The following is a 23,700-nucleotide window of genomic DNA, read 5'->3' as shown; positions in this document are numbered from 1 at the left end:
GTTCTAACATATCAGGCAATTTTCCTTGAGAATTTCTTTAAGGATGATTTGTTGTTTCTTTTTTTGATCATGGCTTTCAGGAAGTCCAATAATTTTTAAATTATCTCTCCTGGGTCTATTTTCCAGGTTAGTGCTTTCTCCCATGAGATATTTCACATTGCCTTCCATTTTTTCATTTGTTTGGATCTGTTCAATAGTATCTTGATTTCTCATAAAGTCATTAGCTTCCATTTGCTTCAGTCTAATTCTGAAGGAATTATTTTCTTCAGTGAGCTTTTGAGATTCTTTTTCCATCTGGCAAATTCAGTTTTTTAAGGCATTCTTCTCCTCATTGGCTTTTTGAGCCTCTTTTGCCATTTGAGTTAGTCTATTTTTAAGGTGTTATTTTCTTAATTCAGGTTGTTGGCTCTCTTCATGATTTTCTTTTTTTTTTTTTTAAAGCAATCGGGGTTAAGTAACTTGCTCAAGTTTACTCGGCCAGTTATTTCTGGGCGTGGTGCTGAGTATCGGAGCCCAGATTTGATCCCCAGGTCATCCCAACACTGCAGCCGGTGCTCTTACTCGCTGTGCTACCTGGCCGTCCCTTTTCACGATTTTCTTGCATCATTCTCATTTCTCTTCCCAATTTTTCCTCCACTTCTCTTACTTGGTTTTCAAAATCCTTCTTGAGCTCCTCCATAGCCTGTCATCAATTCATATTTTTTCTTGGAAGCTTCTGATGCAGGAGTTCTGACTTCATTGTCTTCCTCCCATTCCATGCTTTGATCCTTTCTGTCCCCAAAAAAGGAATCTAAGATTTGATTGCTGTGCTTTCTTTGCTTCCTCTGCTTGCTCATGTTGCCACTCAACTCCTTGCCTTTTGGGCTCTTTGCCATAGTAGAACTTTGCTTTCAGAGAGGAGAGCTTTGTCCCAAATTGATGGGGTTTTTGCAGCTGCTGGAGCTATTAGTTGGGTGCCCTCTCTGCAGCCCCCACAAGCTCTGGCCCACTGGCTACACACCCCAGGACTTCCACCCTAGACCGAAATCCAGATCTAAGCATGTTAAAGCAAGATCGATTACCCTCTGAATGGTTGTTTGGTCCCCCTACAATCTGCAGGCCAGGAGCTCTGAAGCAGCCACACCATGGTGGCTTCACTACCACTGTGCCTACACTACTTCTCACCCCAGAGGCAGGGGCTGGACTACGCTCTTCCATAACCCTCTACACCCTTCCCCCTCCCACCCCCCCACCCCCGCCAAGTTTCAACAGAGTTCCACACTGACATTTTACTTACTCTTTGGCATTTATGGGTTGATAAGTCTGGAAATCACCACAGCAGCTGGTGATTCACTCTCCTGAAGTCTGCCCCAGCCACAGCTGGTCGGGACCACCTTGGGCCTAAAACCTCAGGCTCACAAGGGGCAGGGGTTGGCTCCCAGCATGCTATGATGGACCCTCCCTGTAGGTCTGCCAGGCTGTGGCTGCCTTCAGCGGGAGATTTGTTTCTCTCTGTCACTTAGTGGGTTCTGTAGCTCTAAAATTTGTTTAGAGTCATATTTTATTGGTATTTGAGGTGGTTATGGGGGAAGCTCATGGCGTTTTCCTGCTTTTATGCTGCCATCTTGACTCCACCCCCCACAAGTTCTGTTTCTTAACATGGGGATATATTTATAATAGTGCAATCATAGCAGCCTTATATATCTCAGAGAGGTCCAATAAAGGGGGAGAAAATATGGACCACCCTAAGTACCTAGCTCACAGAATTGATATTGAAGAGAGATGTTTGAATTCTATCAATATATAAATTGTAGTTCATTCATAATCTCCTAGAGATAAAGATTTCACCCTGGAGAACATCTTAGAAACCAGGTTGACCAACCTCCTCATTTTAAAGATGACTCAGAAAATAAACGATTTCCCCAAAGTCACACAGGGAATAAGTGATCAAGATTTGAACACAGGTACTCTGACACAGCATTCTTTCCCCTGTATCACTCTGCCTTCTTTGTTTCTTAGTTGGGCAAGTTAATGAATTATTTGAAAGAACTAAGACTCTTTCTTTAAATAAATCCTCTATCATTCAAATGTTTTGTCTATTTCCACTTGGGTTCAGCCTCTCCTTAGGCTTCCTCCCCACCCATCTCTTAAGTGGCTTGTCCTTCTACTTCCTGAACTTCTACTTTGCAAGTGTCCCTCGAATGGGAAGGCAGAAATTTAAGCAAAAGTTTGGTTTGTTTCAGGACTGCAATAACAGCAATTAATATAATGGCCCAGGGCTCACTCTTTGCTGCTCGAAGGGTGTTGCTAAGCAACGTACTTGTACTTGGAAATGGGGCGACTCCAATGCCAGGCTCTGTCAGAGAAAGGAAGAGAGCTTGGAACAACCCCCTTGGGTTCATTCTCTTTCTAACTCTTTAAACTCAGTCTTTCCTCTGTTCCTTCTCTTCCATTTTAGAAATTGCTTTAAAATAAGAACTTAGAAAAAATAATATAGGCTGTTTCCAAGAGATCACATAGGTGCTCTGCAGAAATTATAGTGAAACAAAGGGGCCAAAATGTGATATAGTGGACAGAGGGCCACTCTTGGAGTGAAGGAGACCGGGGTTCCAGTTCCTTCTGACACATATTAGCTGCGTGGTGCTACACAGGTCACATAACCCAGACAACTCTCTAAGACTCTAAAAGATAAGTCACTTATCCATATTAATGAAGTTTTAACACCTGTAGTTTTCCACCTAGGAGATGGCAGCTCCAGTCCAGATCCCCCTAAAATGATTAAGATTTTATCAAAATGTAAAAGCATTGACAGTCATCTATCTATACCAGTCAGGGGAGTAAATATAGCATTCAGACCATAGGATCATAGCCCCAGCACAGGAAGGGAACTTAGAAGCTGTTTAATTCAACCACTTAATTTTTCAGACAAGGAAACTGAGGCCCAGGGAGATTAAGTGACTTGCCCAAAATCACTTGAGTAGTAAGCATCAGAGGCAGGATTTGAACCTAGTTTCTCTGACTCCAAAGCCAATATGTGTATGTGTATGTGTGTGTGTGTGTTTCTGCTGTATGACACTGCACAGCTTATCTAACATTATGTAATAGTTGCTCTTCTAGTAGCAGCTGGGCTACTACAGCTTCTCCTGCTCCCTAAGATGACCCTCTTCTCTGGAGCCATGCACATGGTCCAGACCAGGCTCAGTCTTAAGAAAATTTGATCTTTAATGAAAGATTTATTAAGCTCTCTTTTTTCATACTCTTTGACTCATTCAACTCTCAGTGTCAATGGAACAATTTGCTCATCACTTAGGTTTAGACCCATTTCTAAGGTTTCCCCCCAAATGGGGGAAGCAGAGCATTGAAAGGTATTTAATATAAAATATGAATGAAGTATGCAACAGGCATTTATTTTCTACCTAAAAAACAAATGGTAAAATCAAGACTCTCACAAACTGACTCTCAGACAAAATAACAAGAGACAGTGTCAGCCATTGCTATGCATGACTGGGAGGTTGATAATTTTTTTAATTTTTTCATTATAAAATTTTTATTTTTTATATTCTATTTCTTCTGACCTCATCCACAAGAAAAACAAAATCCTTATAAGAAATATGCTAGTAAAGTGAAATTTGTTTCCATATGGGTCATGTTCAAAACTGTGTGTCTAAATCTGCATATGATTCGTGCATCAGCTCTTGTTCAGGAGGTGGGTAGCATGCTTTGGGTAGCATCATTGGGACATTGGAATTATGATTGATAATTGTATTGATCAGAATTTTTAAGTCCTTTAAAATTGTTCATCTTTACAATATTAAAATAGTATAAAATGTTTTCCTGATTCAGTTCACAATAATCTGTATCAGTTTAATCAAATCTTCCCAGTTTTCTCTGAAATTTTTCCCATTTTAATATTATTTTATACTGTATTTTTATAGCCATTCCCCAAATGAAGGACATCTTATAAATTTTCAGTTCTTTGCCACTACAAAACGAGCAACTAGAAATATTTTTGTATGTATAGCACATTTTCTTCTTTTTTTGTTCTCTGGAGAATAGGGCCAAATAGTAACAGTAACTTTTAAGACTGAATTCTAATCTACTTTCCAGAATGACTGGATCAATTCATAGTTCCACCACCAGGACAGGAAGGTGCCCATTTTTCTGCAGGTCCTTCAACATTTGTTATTTTCTTTTTCATCTTTGTCAATTTGATGAATATGGATGGAGGTGGAACCTCAGAGTTGCTTTAATTTTCATTTATCTAATCATTAGTGATTTGAGACTTTTTTTTTGTATGTCTATAGATAGTTTGAATTTCTTTCCTTGAGAACTGCATGTTCATATCCTTCGACCATTTATCACTTGTAGAATAGCTCTTATTCTTATAAATTTGAATTAGTTTCTTATAAATCTTAGAAAAGAGATATTTATCAGAGAAATTTCATAGTCATTTTCTTCAGTTAACTGTTCAAGTTGATACTTAAAATCACCTGAACATAAGGCAGTTTGTGCTTTAATGATCTTCCATCTAACATTTAACTTCAATTCTGTATTGTCCAAATAGTTCTTAGTACATATATTCTAGAACAGGGGTGAGGAACCTGCTGCCTTGAGGCCACATGTGGCCTTCTAGGTCCTTGGTTGTGGCCTTTTGACTGAATCCAAGTTTTATAGAACAAAGCCTTTTATTGAGGAGATTTGTTCTGTGAAGTTTGGATTTAGTCAAAGGGTAACACTTGAGGAACTAGAGGGCCACATGTGGCCTTGAGGCTGCAGGTTCTACACTGCTGTTCTAGTATAACATGTCAGAATTGGGCCAATATACTTTTTGGTGGTCATTTTCTTCAAAAGTCCTAGAGTAGTGGCTTGGTCCTTTCCTCTCTCCTCCCTCCTCCCATACATTCCTGACCATAAAAACTTAGGACTCCTAGATTTAAAAAGATTTCCTCCAAGCCTCCAAATAGTTACTTCTAAAAGGAAAAAAGATCATAAAGTGAAAAATGCAATTGGAAGTCATGGATCAATCATGCCTGCTGAATTTCCTTGCAATAGCACCCATTTTTGAGTTTACCATAATGTCTTGGTGGAGGAGACCAGCCCATCCTCACCCTTCACTGGAAGTCTTAGATTTACATGATGTTACATGGAGGATTGAAAGTAAAGTAACTCAGCACCTTGTCCTACTGTGATGGCCATGAGTTGGGAAAGGATTAAGAGGTTACTTAGGGTTTTCTATATCATCTCAAAGTGACAAGTCCTGTAAATGCTGGATCTTCAACATAGCCAGAAGTAGCCAGGGATTTTTTCATCCCAAACCTGTGTGAATTCTGAGTCTCCATGCTTCTGGAGTACCTGGAAGTTTCCAGGAGACCTCCAGGTCCACAATCCATGGGATAGACCCTATAGGTCAATTCAACCTCCACTACAGTGATAGTCTGTATTTCTATAGCTATTTACAGTTTATAAAGTGTTTTACCATAACAATCCTATGAAGTTGGTAGTAAGTTGATTACTTTTTCCCTTAACAGAGATAATTAAGGCTTGGAAAGTTTTGTTGACTTGCCTAAAATCAGACAAATAGGAAGTATTAGAACTGCAAGGGATTTGAAAGACTGCTCTTTGCCCTTGAAAGCTGTTTAATATTGCTGCTATACCTCTGTGCCTCTCTCTAATTTACCTTTTTTACAATTGTGAGCCTAATTTTTTTCTTTGTGACTGATTCCTTCTCCCTTATCTGATTGTACAGATTTTCTTATTTTGCTCATATGTCTCAAAACAAACAAACATACAAAAGCAGGATCATAGATTTGGAACTAGAAGTAAGATTAAATGCCATCTAGTCTAATCCTCAGTTTATAGATGATAGACAGATCTAGAGATATTACAGGGCTTTTCTAAGGTGTCAAGTGAAGGTGTTTTTAAGGATTAGGGAGAAAAGGGGCCAGGAAAGAAGTATAAATTGAATATAAAAGAAAGGAAATAAACACATAGGAAGTTACCAGAGGGAATAGACTAAAGAAACCAAATAGAATGGATGGCCTTATGTAATGTTAATGGGATTTAAGATCTTCCCCACCCACTAATAGGCCCATTAAGGGAAGCTTGCTTAGGGGAGGCTTGCTGGGAGGAAGGCTTTCACACCTCTTGCTAATTTCTAATTAAGGACTGAGTCAGGAGGGTTGTGATAACTTCTGGCCCTGAGAAGTGTATGTATACTCTGACTTGGCATTTTGCTGTGGGGGCTCTCTTATGAGAAGGATCTTGTGATTCCCTGTTTGAGATTCTGAGTGGCCCTGTATGTTCAGAGCTCCCCAACTGCTCAGATGTAAAGGGTCTCTTGATCCAGGGATGTATGTAAAGTGTATAATTGATTCAGGCAGTCAAAGCCCTGTCTGTTAGTCTTTATTTCTCTGCTTATATTTTCTCTGTATATTCACTGAAGTTTGGGTGCTGATTTTTCCCCTGAACTAGTGAATATAATTTAAAAAGATTGTTGATGCCTTAAACAACTATCTTTCCTAGTAAAGCAGATCTAAGAACCTGTGCTACCATGTTTCCCCGATAATAAGACACTGTCTTATTAAATTTTTTGGACAGAAAAACACCAGAGGGCTTATTTTCAGGGGAGGGCTTATTTTAATGAACATTGACAGCAATTTTAATAAACAGGTAAATGTAAACAAAAAAATGTACCAGCAAGCAAATCATTGGGGAAGAACAGGATGATGCACTCACTGCTGCAGCTCTGATTGGATGCAGCTCGTGATCGAGGCGTGCGTTTCACCCGGGGGGGGGGGAGGGTGCATACAGAGGGTACTGTAAGGTAGCGTGTAGCACAGGGGATCACCTTCACTACAGTAGCAATCTCAATAGGGCTTATTTTCGGGGGAGGGCTTATTTTAGAGGAATCTTACACAGTAAGGGGAGGGCTTATTTTCGGGATAGGTCTTATTATCGGGGAAACACGGTAGCAGTCATCCTGGGTATGCCAATGTAGTTGCCACTACACCTTGACCTCAAGAAATGTCATAACATGGGGTGGCCAGGTGGCTCAGTGAGTAAGAGTGCTGGCCTCACAGTTGGGAGACCTGGGATTGGTTCCAGCCTCAGATACTTACCACCCACACAAAATAACTCGCCCGTGTAACCTTGAGCAAGTTACTTAACCCTGATTGCTTAAAAAAAAAGAAAGAAAGAAATGTCATATCATAGACTGTGGAACAGTGTACCAGATAATGAAGATGATGTGGGTGTGTGTGTGTGGGGGGGGGGGGTGTTAAAGTATGGAGTTGAGAAGAAGGAATTAAAATAACGCCCTTTATTTACTTGGCATAATAGAAAGCAATGTCCTCAACTGAATTAGAGGGAAAGAAGACATAGGGAAGGTTTTATTTGGAGCTTGAGAAGATTTGGAATAGCTATGGGGAATATATATGATAGTGAGTCAGAGAAGGAAAAAAAAACATTTGGTACTCAGATAAGTTGAATATGTATTTATATTGGACCCAGTCTGCAGTTACATTATTTTTTTTCAATACTGTTCAAAAGCATTTAAGTTGGAATGAATAAGGTGGAACGTAGGGGTAATAGTTTGACAAGGCAATAGAATAAGTAGTCAAAGAATTCATGATTAGGCTATAGTGTATAAGGGAAATGGCTGATCATTGGCTTGAGACTGTCAAGGGAGGAAACCAAGGTCAGAACAATGATGATAAACTGGGAGGGGTAAAATGACATGCAAAGAATGAAATATCAACTTCATAAATATAAGATGAGAGAGGTCTAAATCAATACAAATTTATATCATTAGTTGATTATAAGTTCAATATGAGTTAGTAGTGTGACATGGTAGTCAAAAAGCTAATGTGATCTTAGGCTTATTAAAAGACAGAATTATAGACTAGAAATAGGATACTCCCACTGTATCCTGCCCTGCTCAGACCACATTTGGAGGACTGAATTCAATTTTGAGCACCACATCTTGGGAAGGATATTAATAGGCTAAACAATATCCAGAGGAGGGCAACCTGGATGTTGAAGGGCCTCAACATTATGTCAACAGGATTAATTGAACGAATTGTAGTTATTTAGCCAGGAGAAGGGAAGACTTAAGAGTAACATCTTAAGGGAAACAGCTGTTCAGGTCTTTGCAGGCCAATCAACAGGAAGACCCACTGAACTTGTTCATTATTTCCAATTTATCTTGTATGTAACTTGTTTGTAAATAGTCATTTTGTCTCTCCCATTATGCTGTGAGCAACTTGACAGCAAGGATTATTTTTTGCCTTTTGTTGTGTTTCTAGCGCTAAGCATAGTAACTAGCACATAGTAAGTGCTTAATAAATGTTTATTGACTGACTTCTAATTGACATGTGATTTAGAGAAAAAAAGGCTGGAATGTGCAATGAGACAGATTCCTGCTTTATGGAAAAATCATTATCAAGTAGTCCTCTCTGGATGACGACTTGGGTGTTTTGCAACATGGAATGCTTTCTCAGGTACAGGCATACTGGATTCCTTTCCAATTCTGAGATTCAGAATCTGTGATTCTCCCATCTTTTTTCCCTTTTTCCATCTTTCTTTTTTTTTCCTTTCATATTTGGCTGCCTATAATCCTCAGACAAATAATGAAGTACAGTATATATTGAATGTTTTCATTCGGTCATGCATTCATTCAATATTTAAAAGAGCCTGTGCTAAACACTCTAGTGGACACAAGGCAGTCAGTAAAAGTCATGGTTCCTGTCTTCATGGAGCTTATAGTCTAATGGAAGAGGCTAGACAGATAGACATATAAACACAGTGCAAGGAGATTATGGCAATTACCAAATAAGCCCATTTTCCTAATGGTACATATGAGGAAGTAAAGCCTAGAGAGTGAAATAGCTGTCTCCCAGACAGTTACTTTAAAACACTTAATCACATAGCTAATTAAATTAAATCTGTTTTTTTTCTCTCTAAATTAGTGGCATAGGAGTATAAAAGTGGGAAAGATCAATTCTATCCTTACTGTCCCAGGAACTGACAGTGATGGGTTTAAGGGGGTGAGAGAGGTTAAGAGTGGGAAAAGAGAAATATAAAATGTCAGAACTAGAATGAACCAAGTACATAGATATTAAAAGCTGGTAAGGACCTTCAAACACATAATGTTAGGACAGAGAACATCAAATCAAATTAAATCAATAAACATTTATTAAACATTTAGCACTTATACAATATGTAGGAGATACACAGTTTAGCTTTCCCAGAGTCCCCACCTTAATGGAAATCATGGCCAAAAAGGGGGAAAAAGAAACCAAGATGGATAGATAACTAAGATTCACAGGACAAAATATGTATTAAAGGAGTCAAAAGTGCAAAATGAGATGGGAGGGACAAAATGTCATTATCAACCATGAAAGGTTTTTTGGAGGACCTGGGATTTGATTTGGGTTTGGATCACTATGCAATTTATAGTGGAATCACATAGCAGAATGTACTTGCATATGACTTGAGAAGGTAGTTCAATAACAATGGTTCTGAACCCCAACTTGCATTATAGAATTGGAAGTATTTTGAATTTCTTTGGTACCATGACACTGGAAACTAGATTTCTAATAGAGAAGGGAAATACCCTGAGTCGTATTTTTGGGTAATACCTAATCTGAAACGTCTAGGATCAGATCTTTGAAAGAAAGGAATTCTCTAACACAGCATACTTCTTGAGGGAGGTGGTGGGGAAAAGAGGAAAGTTCACATAGTTCCTGTTCAGAGTATTACTTGGAGAGAAAAGTCTATTTGAAGAGAGTTACTCAGATTATAGAGGGCAAAATAGATGGGACTGTTTGTTAGCAGCCCCAAACTTCTGTTTGAGGGAAGTGTAGCAGAAAGGATAGAACATTAGCTTCAGCGTTGGAAGCAACCAAGTTTAAGACAACTCTGTCACATACTCATTGTGTAACCTTTTATAGGTCACTAAAGCTCCCACTGTTCCATGCACCACTCTAAGACCATAAATTGCAAACACTGTTGCTGATCTGAAATATTTAAATTATTTTCTCACCGAGAATTAATACCTGATGTCAAGAATGAATGAAATGAATTGGTCCATATGAAGGAAGTCTTAGGTCCAGACCCCTCCAAAAACCAACCAACTAGACAAACAAGCCAACAAATCATGTTAATCTTTTGGTAGGTCTCTAAACCACAGTGAAGGAGGATTATATAGCTTAAAGGATCATAGAATCTTAAATATAGAGCAGGGAATGATCTTGGGGGTCATACAATTCAATAACTTAATTTTACAAATGAAGGAAGTAATATCCTGAGAGGTTAAATAATTTGCCCAGGATGGCTCAAGTTACAAAGGGTAGTTTGGATTGGAACCCAGATCATCTGGGTCTCCAACTTTGCACACCTTTCCATTGCACAAACTCCTTCCATTATTTTGAGAAAACATCAACTATCAAAGCTTCCTTCAAAAGGAACCTTTAATTAATTTTCCTTATAAAGGGAGTTGAATGAGATATTTGAGAGCTTTGTATGCTCCTGTATCTGCTTATAGGTTTTTATGAGTCCTAACCATCCTTTGCATGTTCAGTAAGATCAAAATGGCTACTGTGGAAACAATATGAGCTTGAATGATTCTATGAGAGATACATTTCTATTCCCCATATTTGATGAAACCTTGACATAAACTCTGTTTTCCATGAGTTTACTAGGAGATACTCTGGATTGGGGTAGTAAGCAAAAGAGAGAGAATGTTCCTTTTAGAGTCAGGCCCTAAGGATTAAAGTTGGTCAGTATGAGTCCAGAGTCCTAGGAAGTATTAGATTATAGAAAATATTTTCTGACAGTTAGAACTGAGTCCAGAAGGAAATGTACTGCTTACAGAGATGGTGACTTCCACTTCATTGGAGTATCCAAAAAGAGGTGTGTTGGAGATGTTGTAGGTTTTCTTGGTCAGGTATAGGTTATACTGGACAGCCCCAGTGGCTAGGTGGCAAAGTGGATGAAGTTCTGGGTCTGAAGTCAGGAAGAGTCATGTTCCTGAGTTCATTCAGACACTAGTTGTGTGACCCTGGACAATTCATTTAATGCTATTTGCCTCAGTTTCTTCAACTGTAAAATAAGCTGGAGAAGGAAATAGGACACCATTCTAGTATCTTTGCCAAGAAAATCCCAGATGGGGTCATGAAGGGTCAGGTACAATTAAACAAGATGGCTAAAGAACAACAGATAATCCCAGCAGTATGTTCAACTATTAGGGTTTATGATCCTGCAACTGCACAACACTTTATGGCCATTGTAGCAGTTATTTTTACAATAGCCCAGGAAAGTAGTCCATGGAAGTACTACTTCCATTTTACAGATGAGGAAACTGAGACTCATAGAAATGCAATGATTTGCCAAGTTCATTTAGCTTGTCATGATAGAGCAGGGACTGAAACCTAGTTCTTACTCTGAGACCACAGTGCTTTCTACCACACCTTATGCTTCCTTGCATTACTACCCACTTTGCAATTTCCTATTTGATACCAGTGATGATATTATTATATCATTGTTTTTTACAGGTAGTACTAGTTATGCAAGATTAAGTATCCTAACAGTTCAGTATATCTTTAAAAAAAGTCATGATTACTTTACATTTATACTATGCTTACTTAATGCTTAAATAATGCCCAAGGCATTTTATTCAACATTCAGTCATATCAGGAAAGTTTATAGTTCCTAAAGAGTATGAAATTGGTATTACTGGAAAAAATAAAATTAAATAAAAGTATCATGAGGCAAGATTATGGAATAGAAAGAGTACAGGGTTAGGAGTCATAAAAAAAGGGAGTTTGAACCCTTCCCTGCATCTAATTATCACTTAGATCACCGTGGGCAAGTCACTCACATGTCTTGAAGATTTCGTGGGATCTAGAAATGTAGCAAGGGGGAAGGAGTCTCATTTGGATCTCACTGGATCAGAGACTCAATCAGTCATTCAATACATACGTATTGAATGTTTTCCATGTACAGAGTATTAATCTCAGATATATCTAGAATAAAGATAAGTAATTTTTCCTGTCTTCCTGGAGCTTAGTCTGGTAGGAAAAAAGTGTTTGGGTGTTAATGTAAGAAATAGTACACATATTCCCCTCTTTCCTTGTATTATCTACTCCCTTTTCTGAAGTTTTAGCTGCAAGGAAAATGGTCCAGGAAAACAGTTTGGTTACTTTAAAACTCTCTATAAATTTGTTTGTGTGTCTATGATGAAATTATTTCTTATTGTGGGTAAAAATGTCCTACGGTATTCTTGGAGAAAGTGAAGGAGGGTAGACTAAAGAGTCTTTAAAGTTCCTTGCAGACCTGGTGTTGCATCACTATGATATTCTGTGAGCCTCAGTTTCCTTATTTCTAAAATGAAAATATAGGGCAGCTAGGTGGTATAGTAGATAAAGTACCAGACCTGGATTCAGAAAGATTCATCCTACTGAGTTCAAATTCTGTCTTAGAAACTAGCTGCATGACCTTGGGCAAGTCACTTAATCCTGTTTGTCTCAGTTTCCTCATCTGTAAAATCATTTGGAGAAAAAAATGGCAAAACACTTATATATCTTTGTCAAGAAAAGCCCAAATGATGTGACAAAGAGTTAGACATAACTGAAATAACTGAAAAACAACAACAAAATGAAGATATAATACAGGGGGTTGTTGTGAGGATCAAATGAAATAACAGATGTGGAAACCTGTCTTGAATTTAAAGTGCTACATAAATGTCAGTTATGATTATTTATTATTTTTACTCAAAGGAACTTGGCAAGTGTGAAAAATACTAGAGAAAAGATTTAAGGGGGTATAATGGCTTTCCTCAATTATGTGAAGATTTGTCATGAGAAAGAGGGGTTAGATCAGAGGTGGGGAACCTGCAGCCTCGAGGCCACATGTGGCCCTCTAGGCCCTCAAGTGCATGCCTTTAATTGAATCCAAACTTCATGCCCTTGATTAAATTTTTCTTCTTGACCCCTAGTAAGACATTTTTCCTGGATTTTGCCACAATAACTCAGCTGCCTTCTTACCCTGGACCTTCCCTCATCACCTGGGGCCTTCTTACCCTGGAAGATCCATCCTCTATTCTGCCCTGCTTCACCCAACTGATTTCTTGCCCAGAAGATTTCCTCCAAGTCTGTAGTCTTATGGGAATATCTCTCCACAATGCATGTTCTCTTCTCCATATGGTAATTTCCTTCCATGGGCTTCCATTTTGGGAATGGGTTCAGTCCAGTCATACTTTGCCTCCTTACTGTGCTTCTGACTCTCTAGATTTTGCTACCATATACCTGCATGAGTATTAAGTCCTCTTCCCCCTTTTATGTCTCTTCTTCCCTCCTTAGAATATAAACTTGTTAAAAGCAAGGACTACCTTTCTTTGTGTTTTTATTCCCAGTACCTAGCACAGCACCCAGCAAATAATAAGAACTTAATAAATGCTTATTTCTTCCTGCATAACCAGTACATAGATGTTGGAGAGGTATATGTTTCCAATCCATATATGGAAAACAAACAAATTAGCTAAAATGATAGCTACCACAAAGCAGAATGAGCTATCTGAGGAGGGGACCCATTCCGCATAACTGGTGGTCTTCAAGTAGAGTCCAGATAAGAATTCGTCAGGAATATTATTCTCGTAGTAAATGTTGGACAAGCTGACCTTTTCGATTCCTTTCAACTCTCATATTCTCCATAGGGAAAAGTTGTATTGCATTCAGGAGTAGTCTAGTCTCAGGATATTGTCAATTCAGGTTCATGGGCAACTTTAGAAGTGAAGTCACCAAGCAAGGGTATGATCAGGAAACTCAGGCACACATAATTATCCCAAAATAGAAAAAAGACAGATGGTCTAATCAGTCAGAAAAGATATGAGTTTAGGTAGCAAACAATTACTGAAGATCAGAAATCTGTGTAGTAGGTGCCAGATTAAGGGACACATTAATATTAGACAATAAGGGTACTAGTGAGCAGAATTGATAAATTAAGATCCTAAAGCAGAAACTTTATATTTATCTTGTTACATTTCCCATGATGGCTCTGAGTAGCCCCCCATCCACAGATATTGATCATCCCCAAATTAGGAAAATTTGTCTTTTCAGACCCCAAATCTTCCCTCTTCTTTCTATAACCAGGTGATATTGAGATCTACTTTGCCCAGAAGATTTATGCATCGGTGTAGTGGGAAGAATCCTTACCCAGCAGCCAGGATTCCTATTTCTTCCACTAACTATCTACAATCTAGAACAAGTCAATTAACCTCTCTGGGACTTAATTTCCTCATCTGAAAAATGGGGGGTTTACACTGGATGAACTCAAGAGTCTCTTTAAACTCTCACATTACATATCTTAAGGTTGCTTCCCATGCCAACATTCTCTAGTCCAACATTTTTTCTTCTGTCATATATATAATAGATCATGAAGTCATAGCCAGAATATGGTCAAAAGCCTACAGGTGATTGTCGCTCTTGACTGGGAAGGAGATTATGGAGTCACTTCACAGGTGGAACATACCAAAAACAAACAGCCTGTTTCACAGGTTTGCTGTGGCCATTTACTTAGTACCTGCTTCCATGTAACTTATCCTTCCTAAGTATATTATAAAAACATTAGATGTGGAAAGAGAAGACATCAGTAAGTGGTCACTGACTTGCTGTGTTTGGTAGGTAAATTGCATTCCTACTTTGTGCCTTACTTTTACAGCTTGAAAATACATATTTCATTCTTGCCTCCTTTGCATATTGTAGGGCTGAAAGAGTTGATATCTGTGAAACCCCTTGGGGGAAAAATTCACTCCATGGTTTCAGGGACCATTAATATTATATTGCTTATATTAGTATTCTTAGGCATATGAATATCCACAGGTGTTTCTGATATGACTTTATGAGACTCATCCATTACCAAAATGGGTCTTTAAACTGAAACTTTATAAATTGGATTCTATTTTAAAGCATTGGAGGAATTTAATATTTCTAGGAACCTTGAGGAGAATTATAGACTTTTGGAAGAACCCATAGAGATCATTCATTCTTACCCCATCATTTTCCAGATGAGAAAACTGTAACATCTAAATACATGATTCTGTGACCTCTAAGGATGTTTTCAGCTCTAAATTTCTGACTTCCAGAGAAGATGTGTATTATCAGCCAAGTCTTGAAGTGTACTAATGCCTGTGTAAATTCGTACATCTTTTCTGAGCTCCAAACTCCCTCCCTTCCACCTTCCTGTGGCATTTTAGCTTGACTATTGCAACTGTTTCTGTTCTTGACTCCAGTATCTCTTTATTATATGGATATATTCTATATTGCCCCTAAGGTTTCCTCAATTGTGTGTGTGTGTGTGTGTGTGTGTGTGTGTGTGTGTGTGTACATCTTTATTGATGTAAGGGTACGCATGTGTATACTTCAATCATACCAGTGTAAGTATGGTATTGTTATAGATAACAACTCATATACATGATTTGAATTTGTGAAATTCCTATCCATTTATCTTCATAAATCCTCTCTTCAATTTTTATCAATCAACCTAAAGCTCTTCCTTTCTACCTTGGGTTGTTGATCCTTTACTCCTTGCTTGGTGTACCTCCTGTTCCATCCATAGATATTCTTGCTATCTTGTATTCTACCTTTTTGGCAAGTCACAGTTGGTAATCTACTGAGAGCTACTTGTACCCACCATGTCTCCTTTCTGTTGCCCCTGAGTCACCTGCAATTCTATTCTTCCTGAAATTGTAATTTTCCATGATTCAGTGTCATATTACATCCCCAGAAGAATAATAAAGTTTAAAAGATGTGACAAGGGGAGGTTTGGAATCATGAATATGCCTCTTTCCCACATTTAATATGACCAAATCTCATCCTCTCAGTCTAGTCCCAGATCAGCGTTCATTGGTAGTGTCTGTCAAAGATAACAAAATCCTAGCAAACTCTCTTGATGGGCTGTCCATCTGACTGCATGCTGAAATCTAGGTAATATCAGGTCTTCACATATCCCTAGCTAAATAATTGCCCTATGCTGGTCTTCCCCAGATGCCTTACCATGGCACAAATGTAATTCTATGTTCTCAAAGGTTATGTTGGTGGAGCACAAACTAGTCTAGAACACCTTACTTGCTTGCAAAGGTGGCTTTTAATGTGGGTCCAGTGGAGGACATGTCTTTATTTTGAGAACCTCCCTAATGAAATACTGAGATTATTATAAGATGACTAGCCACCACATGATAATTTTTTTTAGCCATAATCACTTAGGAAGACTATCTATAAGTTTTGACAGGACCCATACTGAAGAAATGAAGGGACCTTGAAGCATTAAGATAAGTATGTATACAGCTACCTTTATATGTATATATGTATACATTTGTGTCACATCAGAGAGCTATTATTTCAAGCAAAATAGCATGGAGAAACTATGTCCAGGAAGAGCCAGGATAGAGACTCTAGTCAAGCAAGTGGGACTTGGCACATAAGACAGATACTGACAAGATAGAATCAAATAGAGAGACATAATTTAAGACAACAATGAACATGTCATCTATCTGCTTATTGAATGATTTTTTAATATATAGTTTTCTTAAATTCTATCATCTATCCATATTCAAGTCATGTAAAGAATCCAACTTCCTTCTTACTGTCTCCCAGGGTGCAAGTCTATAGGTTATTTCTGGATTATGTTCTGTTCATGGACCTTGGGGAAATACCACATCATCTCTAAAGTCTATTTACAAAAAATCATATTCAATTCAATTCTGTTCTTTTTTGCTTCGTTTTGTTTTATCCAATTTCATTCTATTCTATTCTGTTCTATCCTATTCACTTTAAGCTCCGTAATGTCAGGGGGCATACCATTAGTAAACTTTATATCTTCCCTAACCAAACATAATGCACTCCACACAGTACATAATTTATAAATGTTTGCACTATTTCATACATATATATGTATGTATGCACACACACATATATAATTAGGCTCTTCTGTTTTTCTGAGGAACATGAGAAGACTATTTGCACAGTAGGCACTTAATTGATATTTATTAAATGAATCTATGATGACCCAAAGACCTGAAACTTAAGACTAATTAGTACCACTAGGAAGTCCCCTCAAATTTGAAATCTTAGTTTTTGTTGTTGTTGTTTTTTTTTGTTTTAAATGAAAGGGAACTATATCAAAAGGGTGTTCCATCAGGTGTTCTACTTCTAGAGTCCCATATTTAACTAAAGTGATGTTACTGTGCTGCCAAGATGGTGGTGCCCAAATACGAAGTGTAACTTGATCCATGTTTGGAAATATATCACCAAGATAATAATCATCTAGTGACTTCTGACCCCTGTTATTCCTTCCTAAGTTGCCCATGCAACTCTATCAAGGTGACCAAGTCTTATATCTCTGGCTATTTCTGTGCCTAACAAATGGAAGGGAAAAAAGTATCTGGGAACCAGTTAACTTGCTCAAAATAGACAGCCCTTGCATTGAATGGTTAGTCCAGGCCCTAAAATGTATTTATTGAGCCAAGTGATCCCATTTCCTGTTGCCATTGATCACATTCACTGGTTCATTGCACACCAGCCCACTCCTTTGTGCCAGAAAGTCTCACCCTTTGTGCAATCATAATTTTAATAATCAAACAGGGACTTGCTGGTGGCTCTGACCAGCCTCTTGCCCTCTGCTTTGATGAGGTCAAAGATGCCAAGGTCCAGATTTTTCCAATGATTTCATTTGATAGTTAATTAATGGCCTTCCCTGGTTTCCATAGCAACTCCACGCTTTGCTTAGAGTTCTGATCCAAATGGGCATTCTACACACTTTGGCGCCTCAGCATCAGCATATTAATAAGACACCGTTGTTCCTTGGTTGCTGCATCAAGCTGGTAAGACAGTAATTGAATTACAAACTCCCTGAAAGCCTTCAGGAATCTCCTCGTCTCTCTCAGACAGAGGGACCCTGATCTTTCAGAGCATAGTGTTTGAATAGAAGGAGTCCTAAGATAGCCAAAGGATAGCGTATTCTCCTGTCAGGAAGACAGTCGTTTCAACTTGGAATAAAAGTGCTGATGACTCATTTATTCTTAGCCTTTGGGGATACTTCCATTTCCCTGGCATTTCCAATCATTAAACCTAGACTTCTCTCAAAAGTCTCCATATAAACGCAAAACAAATAAAGAAAAGAAAAAAAAATCACCCTCTTTTCCCTCACTAAATACATTTGGCAAGGAGTGAGGAAGAACTGAAGGTGGAGGATTTGACTATATGAACAATTGAAAGGATTTAGAAGATTAAGGGACAGAAATGGTCTTGGTACAGTATCTGTATTCTTTAACTCCTCCAGGGATAGACCTTTATCCTAGATATTATCATCAAAGACATGTAATTGTCAGCATACCCTATTTTACCTGGAAGGGACCTAAGAGACCATGTAGTCCAACTCCACCTCTTTACAGAGAAAGGAACTGAGCCCTGGAGAGGGAAAATTATTTGTCTAAGGGAACAAGCTGTTCTTTCCCCCTATTAGTTCTCCACTCAATGAAGTCTTTTGTCATATTAATTTCATACTTTGTATGAAATTCTTTTAATGCCCACCCATCTACTCTTTGTAGAGTGCTAATGTAACTAGAAAACCTATGGTATGAATTCAGCACAGAACTGTCAACATTAAAGTATTCTGACTTCAGTCTCTGAATCTGACATCCAAATGATCTTCTGTAAGAGAGCCTGCAGTATACCCAGTGTGTGTTACCAAGATGGCACTAATTCCTATTGAGGCACTGGTTAGCTACAAGTTTATCTATGATTTTTACATGTGCTTTGTTCTTGTAATGGATCACAAAAAATATCCCTGGTTGAACATTTTAAGGGATTGCTCTATGCTTCTGCTACAATCACTGAGTGCCTGTGTTGTTGGCACTTTGGGGATATGAAATCTCAGTGACAAAATGCCTTTTGTTGCATTTAGTTTAGGACAATACTATTGATGCGGGGGATAGTGATTGTCAAGGTACATACCAAAATTTACCTCAACATATGGATGGATTGACATTAAGAGCCTATTTCACCTTATAAAGTTATGATATATTAATTATATAATTACCTTGCCCTCTGACCAGACATATATATGTGTGACTATGGGCAAGTTCCATCCACTTCAGTCCTTGGTTTCCTCTTCAATGAAAAGAGGAACTTGAGAGTGATGATTCATATGATTCCTTTTAGCTTTAACATTCTCTATTCTCATATAGTCTATAGTCCATTCTGGCTTCTAAATGCTATGTTCTAAGGCAACTTTCAGCTACATTATGCCTGAACTGACACTCAACATAAAAATAATACTGCAGATACTGGTGAATGTGAGGAACTGAAACAAATTTGTCTGTGGATTTCATGAAAGCTGGTATTCCTGTCTCCTCACAAAGTGAATCACACATTCTGAGAAAGCATTTCTTCAAAGAGCTGCAGGATCATGGCATGAAGGTAGATGTATGGCGTAGGGTAAAGACTACTAGTTTAGGATTCAGGAGTCCTAAATTTTAGTGTTGGAACTATCATGCTGAATGATCTTGGATTAGGTCTTTCATTAATTTTTATTGAATTAAACTTAAACCTGCTGGGCCTTATTTTTCTCCTTCATAAAATGAGAGGGATTGTGATCATGTCACTTCCGGATTTAAGATTCAATTTCATAGAACATTTTTAACTCTAAAACTCAAAGTTTCAAGGTCATCTGCAGCTCACATATTCCTTGTTCTCATTATTCTAATGTTCTATATCTAAGGTCTCTTCCCATCCTGACATTCTATGATTAAATGAGCTCAATCCTGAAAGCTGGGACCTTAGATCCATCCTGATTTCTTTCATCAGTGAATTACTCAGGAGAAATTTTCTCCTTTATTTCTTCCTTCCTTTTGAACACTCCTTACTCAGTTCTGTTTTGATTAGAGTCTTTGAATGACCAAAAATACCAAACCACATAATGGCATTTTTCCCACTGCAACATCCTTTTTCTGTACCTGTGGTTATATATTCCTTTCCTCTGTCTCTGTCCCTGCATCTTCATCTCTTTGTTTCTGTCTCTGCCTTTCTCTCTCTGTCTCTGTCTCATTCTTTCTCTTCTCTCTCCTCTATGAAAAGAAAACTTGAGATTGAGGATTTACATGATTCCTTCTAGTTTTAACATTCACTATTCTCATATTCTATAGTCTAAGGCCATTTTTCAGCTATGTTATGCTGTGGTTAGTTGTCTGCCTCTCTGTCTCTGTCTCTCTCTCACACACACACACACACACACACACAGACATAAACACACCCCTTTATCTGGAATGCCAACCTTCAACTCTGGCTACTGAGATCCTATTCATCCTTCGAGACCCATTATTTCCTGTCCATGAAGTTTTTTGTTTTGCTTTGTTTTCTGATCCTCCAGGTAAAAGGGAGCCATCTCTCCTCCCTAATAATGCCTGGCATCCTGTTTGTACTTATAAACTTTGATTATGTTTTTGTTGTTGTTGTTGTTGTGTCTTTCTTTCTGCACTGAGACTCTACAATGATAGAAACATGTATGTGCATGTATATGTACACACAGATATGCATGAACACATTCACATGGAAGGGTAACATGGGAAGCAGCGTGGGGAAGTGAACAGAGGGATGTTTAGCTTTAGGGTCAAAAAGTTTTGGGTTCAGACCCTGTATCTGACATATCCTGGCTATAGCATCACGGATAATTCTTTTCGACATGCTGTGCCCCAGGAAACTACCCAAACCTACTGATTTACAGACAAGTTGCTGATATGAGTTAGTAGAGGGAGTTTTAAAAATAGGAGTTCCTTTGAAATAATGAGTTTAGACCAGGGGTGGTGAACCTGAGGCCTCAAGGCCACATGTGGCCTTCTAGTTCCTCAATTGTGGCCCTTTGACTGAATCCAAACTTCACAGAACAAATACCTTTAATAAAAGGATTAGTTCTGTAAAATTTGGACCCAGTCAAAAGGCTGCACCCAAGAACCTAGCAGGCCACATGTGGCCTCCAGGCCACAGTTTCCCCACCCCTGATCTAGACCAAAAAAGATTAGGCAGCATGATGCACTGGAAAGAACAACACTTGGAGTCACAGGTCTTGGATTCAAATCCTAGCTCTGACTTTTATTATCAATATAGTAAGGGCAAGTAATTTACCATTTGGAACTTCAGTTTCATTTCCTCATCTGTAAAACATGAGGGTTGAACTAGATAATCTCTAAGGTTCCTTCCAACTCTAGATTTATGAACAAATAGGCATAGCTCTTATATACACATATGTATATATGTATGTGTGCATGTGATGGAGTGCTACATACAGCTCAGTTAATATTAAAAATAAGATTAAAAAAAGTCTAGCTAAGGAGCTTTAATTTGTAAGAGCAATGATAGAATAATAGGATTTCGAGCTGGAAAGGACCTTGGAGATCACTTGAGTCAATACTCTCATCTTATAAATGAGGAAACCAAGGCTCAGAGAGAGTTATCCAAGGTCACACAGAAAATAACAAGTCACATTTAGAACCCAAATCTTGACTCTAAATCCAGTGTTCTTTCCATGACACCATCAGTGTCTGTCTTTCCTTGCTCTCCCCTTGACATTCTCAGTTCTTTCCATTTGGATTACTGATTTTGTACTTGCCAGGGTTTGTTGGTAATATGGTGAAGGTTATTTCTTTTCTTATCTCCCTCCCTGCCCCAATCTTTGGAAGCTCATGGGAGGGTTTGCAGGTAAAATTTTCTTGGCATGTTTATTCTTTCAAAGTACCAAATCCAACTCTCTGACTTTCTACTAATCAGTGCCCCCAAAGTGCTGGCCCAAAGCAGAAAAGATTTCTTTTACCCAGCATGTGAGGGAGAAACATGCAGCTCTCCATCCAATTCCATTCCCCACAGAGCCTTCCTTTCTACTGGCCTGGGCTTCTTCCCTGCCTGAATGAACAATCTACCCTCACCTCACCCTCTCCCACCTTCAGGGTGAAGTGTCAGGTTCCCACAAGGAAATGAGCATGAAGAGGATAGACATCTTAACTGAAGAAATGTCTTCTTTATCTTGCCTATTTCCTCCCACAAGGAAAAATGGCAGTGTTTTTTTTTTCTTACATTACATATAGCTCTTTCTCTTTGTAATCTTAGCACCTGCACAGCAGAGATCTTTACAATTCATTGTGTACATGTTCCCTCCTCTACCCCTTAAATGCAGCCCCTGAAGCCTACCAAGCAACACCTTCACAGCTCGAGAGAAAGGTGCGACCCTTCTTTTATGACGGATTATAGAAATAACAAACATGCCCGACAGTTTTATACAGTTGCTAGAACGGTTTAGTTTTCCAACAAATGAAGAATTTTCTCCTTTCTTTGAATATTAATTACATTTTACAAATTTTTTTATCTTTTTTTGTATTTGTTTTTGTTTTGTGTTGTGGGTGGTGATTTTTTGTTTGTTTAGGTTTTGTTTTGTTCTGTTGTTTTGTACAGCAAAAGGATCAGTCCCTGGCAAGGAGTCCCTGGGGTTAACAGAGTTTGGCTGTCATTTGGTCCGATTGTTTAAGGATCTCAGTGTTGTAGAGATCCAGTGCATGGTTCACACGAATGATCTCACTGTTGGTCAGTTTCAGGCGGTGCTTCAGCATACAGGAGAACAAATCCAACTGGGGTTTCCCTGGGGCCACAGGGGGTGCCAGTCTATTGATTCGGTCCCGGATATCTAGCAGCAGCAGCATCACAGAGGACGAGGAGTAGAACTGCCCACCTTGTGTATATGACTGATTGACCTGTTGCACTGCACTCCGAAGGAGATCGGCATTGAACCGTAGGCTGTAGCCAAACACCTGCACGTCAGAGATTTTGATGTAGAACTGCCTCTTGGAGGGATCAGACAGGTCCACAGGTCCCTGTCCAGTCTCATTGCGCAGTAGGGAAGGCAGCCGAGTCCGGCTGCGTAGGTAGATATGAACAGTCTCGAAAAAGGTTTTCCACCGGTTACCCAACAACAGAGTCCAGTTGTAGCACTGGCCATTCTGGAGGCGAATTTTCTCCCAGCGCGGGTACCCAAATTCCCCAAAGGGCATGTTCCAGCCTTCAGAGTGACTTCCACTAAAGGGGTTGACATAGACAAAGAACATAGGGTCCAGACTACTATTGCGCATCTGACAGATACGCATGGAGATACCAATAACCATGTGGATGAAGTCCATGCGGTTTCTGTTGCTCTTAAGGGTAAGGGACATTCGCTTGCGCCACCGGGGGTCAAAGAAGGTGTCCAGGCGGATCTCATTGCTGATGAAGGTGGTGTGAACATAAAGGCGAGAGTCCATCTTCTGCAGCAGATACTTCAGCTCGAGATCCTGGAAATCCAGGTCTGTCTCAAAGCTGATGAACTGCTCGCTACGCTCTGAATCCACATTCTGGGGCTCACAGCGACCCCTATAGAGCTTGTAGCCTTTGTTGCAGGAGCCACAGAGTGAGATGTTGGCCAGGCTGCACATGGCACAGCTGTTGTTGCCCCCAATGATGCAGGGGATGGGCCTCTGGCAAAGGCTGGTACTACCATGGCATACACAACTTCTCTGACTTTCCAAGAAGGTCCCCCAGAACCCATTCTCATTGCAGTAGAGGAGGGACTGGACTCTAGTAAGCCACTGTTGTATAGTCCTGTTGAGAGAGAGAGAGAGAGAGAGAGAGAGAGAGAGAGAGAGAGAGAGAG

At 39.1% G+C, this 23,700-nt stretch overlaps 1 protein-coding gene across 1 annotated transcript in view; it reads right to left on the bottom strand.

Moving 5' to 3' along the window:
- Positions 1 to 9,153: 9,153 nt before the first annotated feature.
- Positions 9,154 to 23,700, bottom strand: part of BRINP1 (BMP/retinoic acid inducible neural specific 1) — a 194,430-nt gene continuing 179,883 nt past the window's right edge. Inside the window, exon 8 of the mRNA XM_069073814.1 lies at positions 9,154 to 23,648. Coding sequence (XP_068929915.1) covers positions 22,508 to 23,648 — 1,141 coding nt within the window. The 3' untranslated portion in view covers positions 9,154 to 22,507. The remainder of the gene's footprint in view (positions 23,649 to 23,700) is intronic.

The sequence above is a fragment of the Petaurus breviceps genome, unplaced genomic scaffold (genome assembly GCF_028583685.1).
Source record: "Petaurus breviceps papuanus isolate PSGF00001 unplaced genomic scaffold, PetGlider_PUasm1.0 90879, whole genome shotgun sequence".
Taxonomy (NCBI): Eukaryota; Metazoa; Chordata; class Mammalia; order Diprotodontia; family Petauridae; genus Petaurus; species Petaurus breviceps.
The sequence above is the reverse complement of the archived record's forward strand: the minus strand, read 5'-3'. Positions and strand labels throughout refer to the sequence as shown.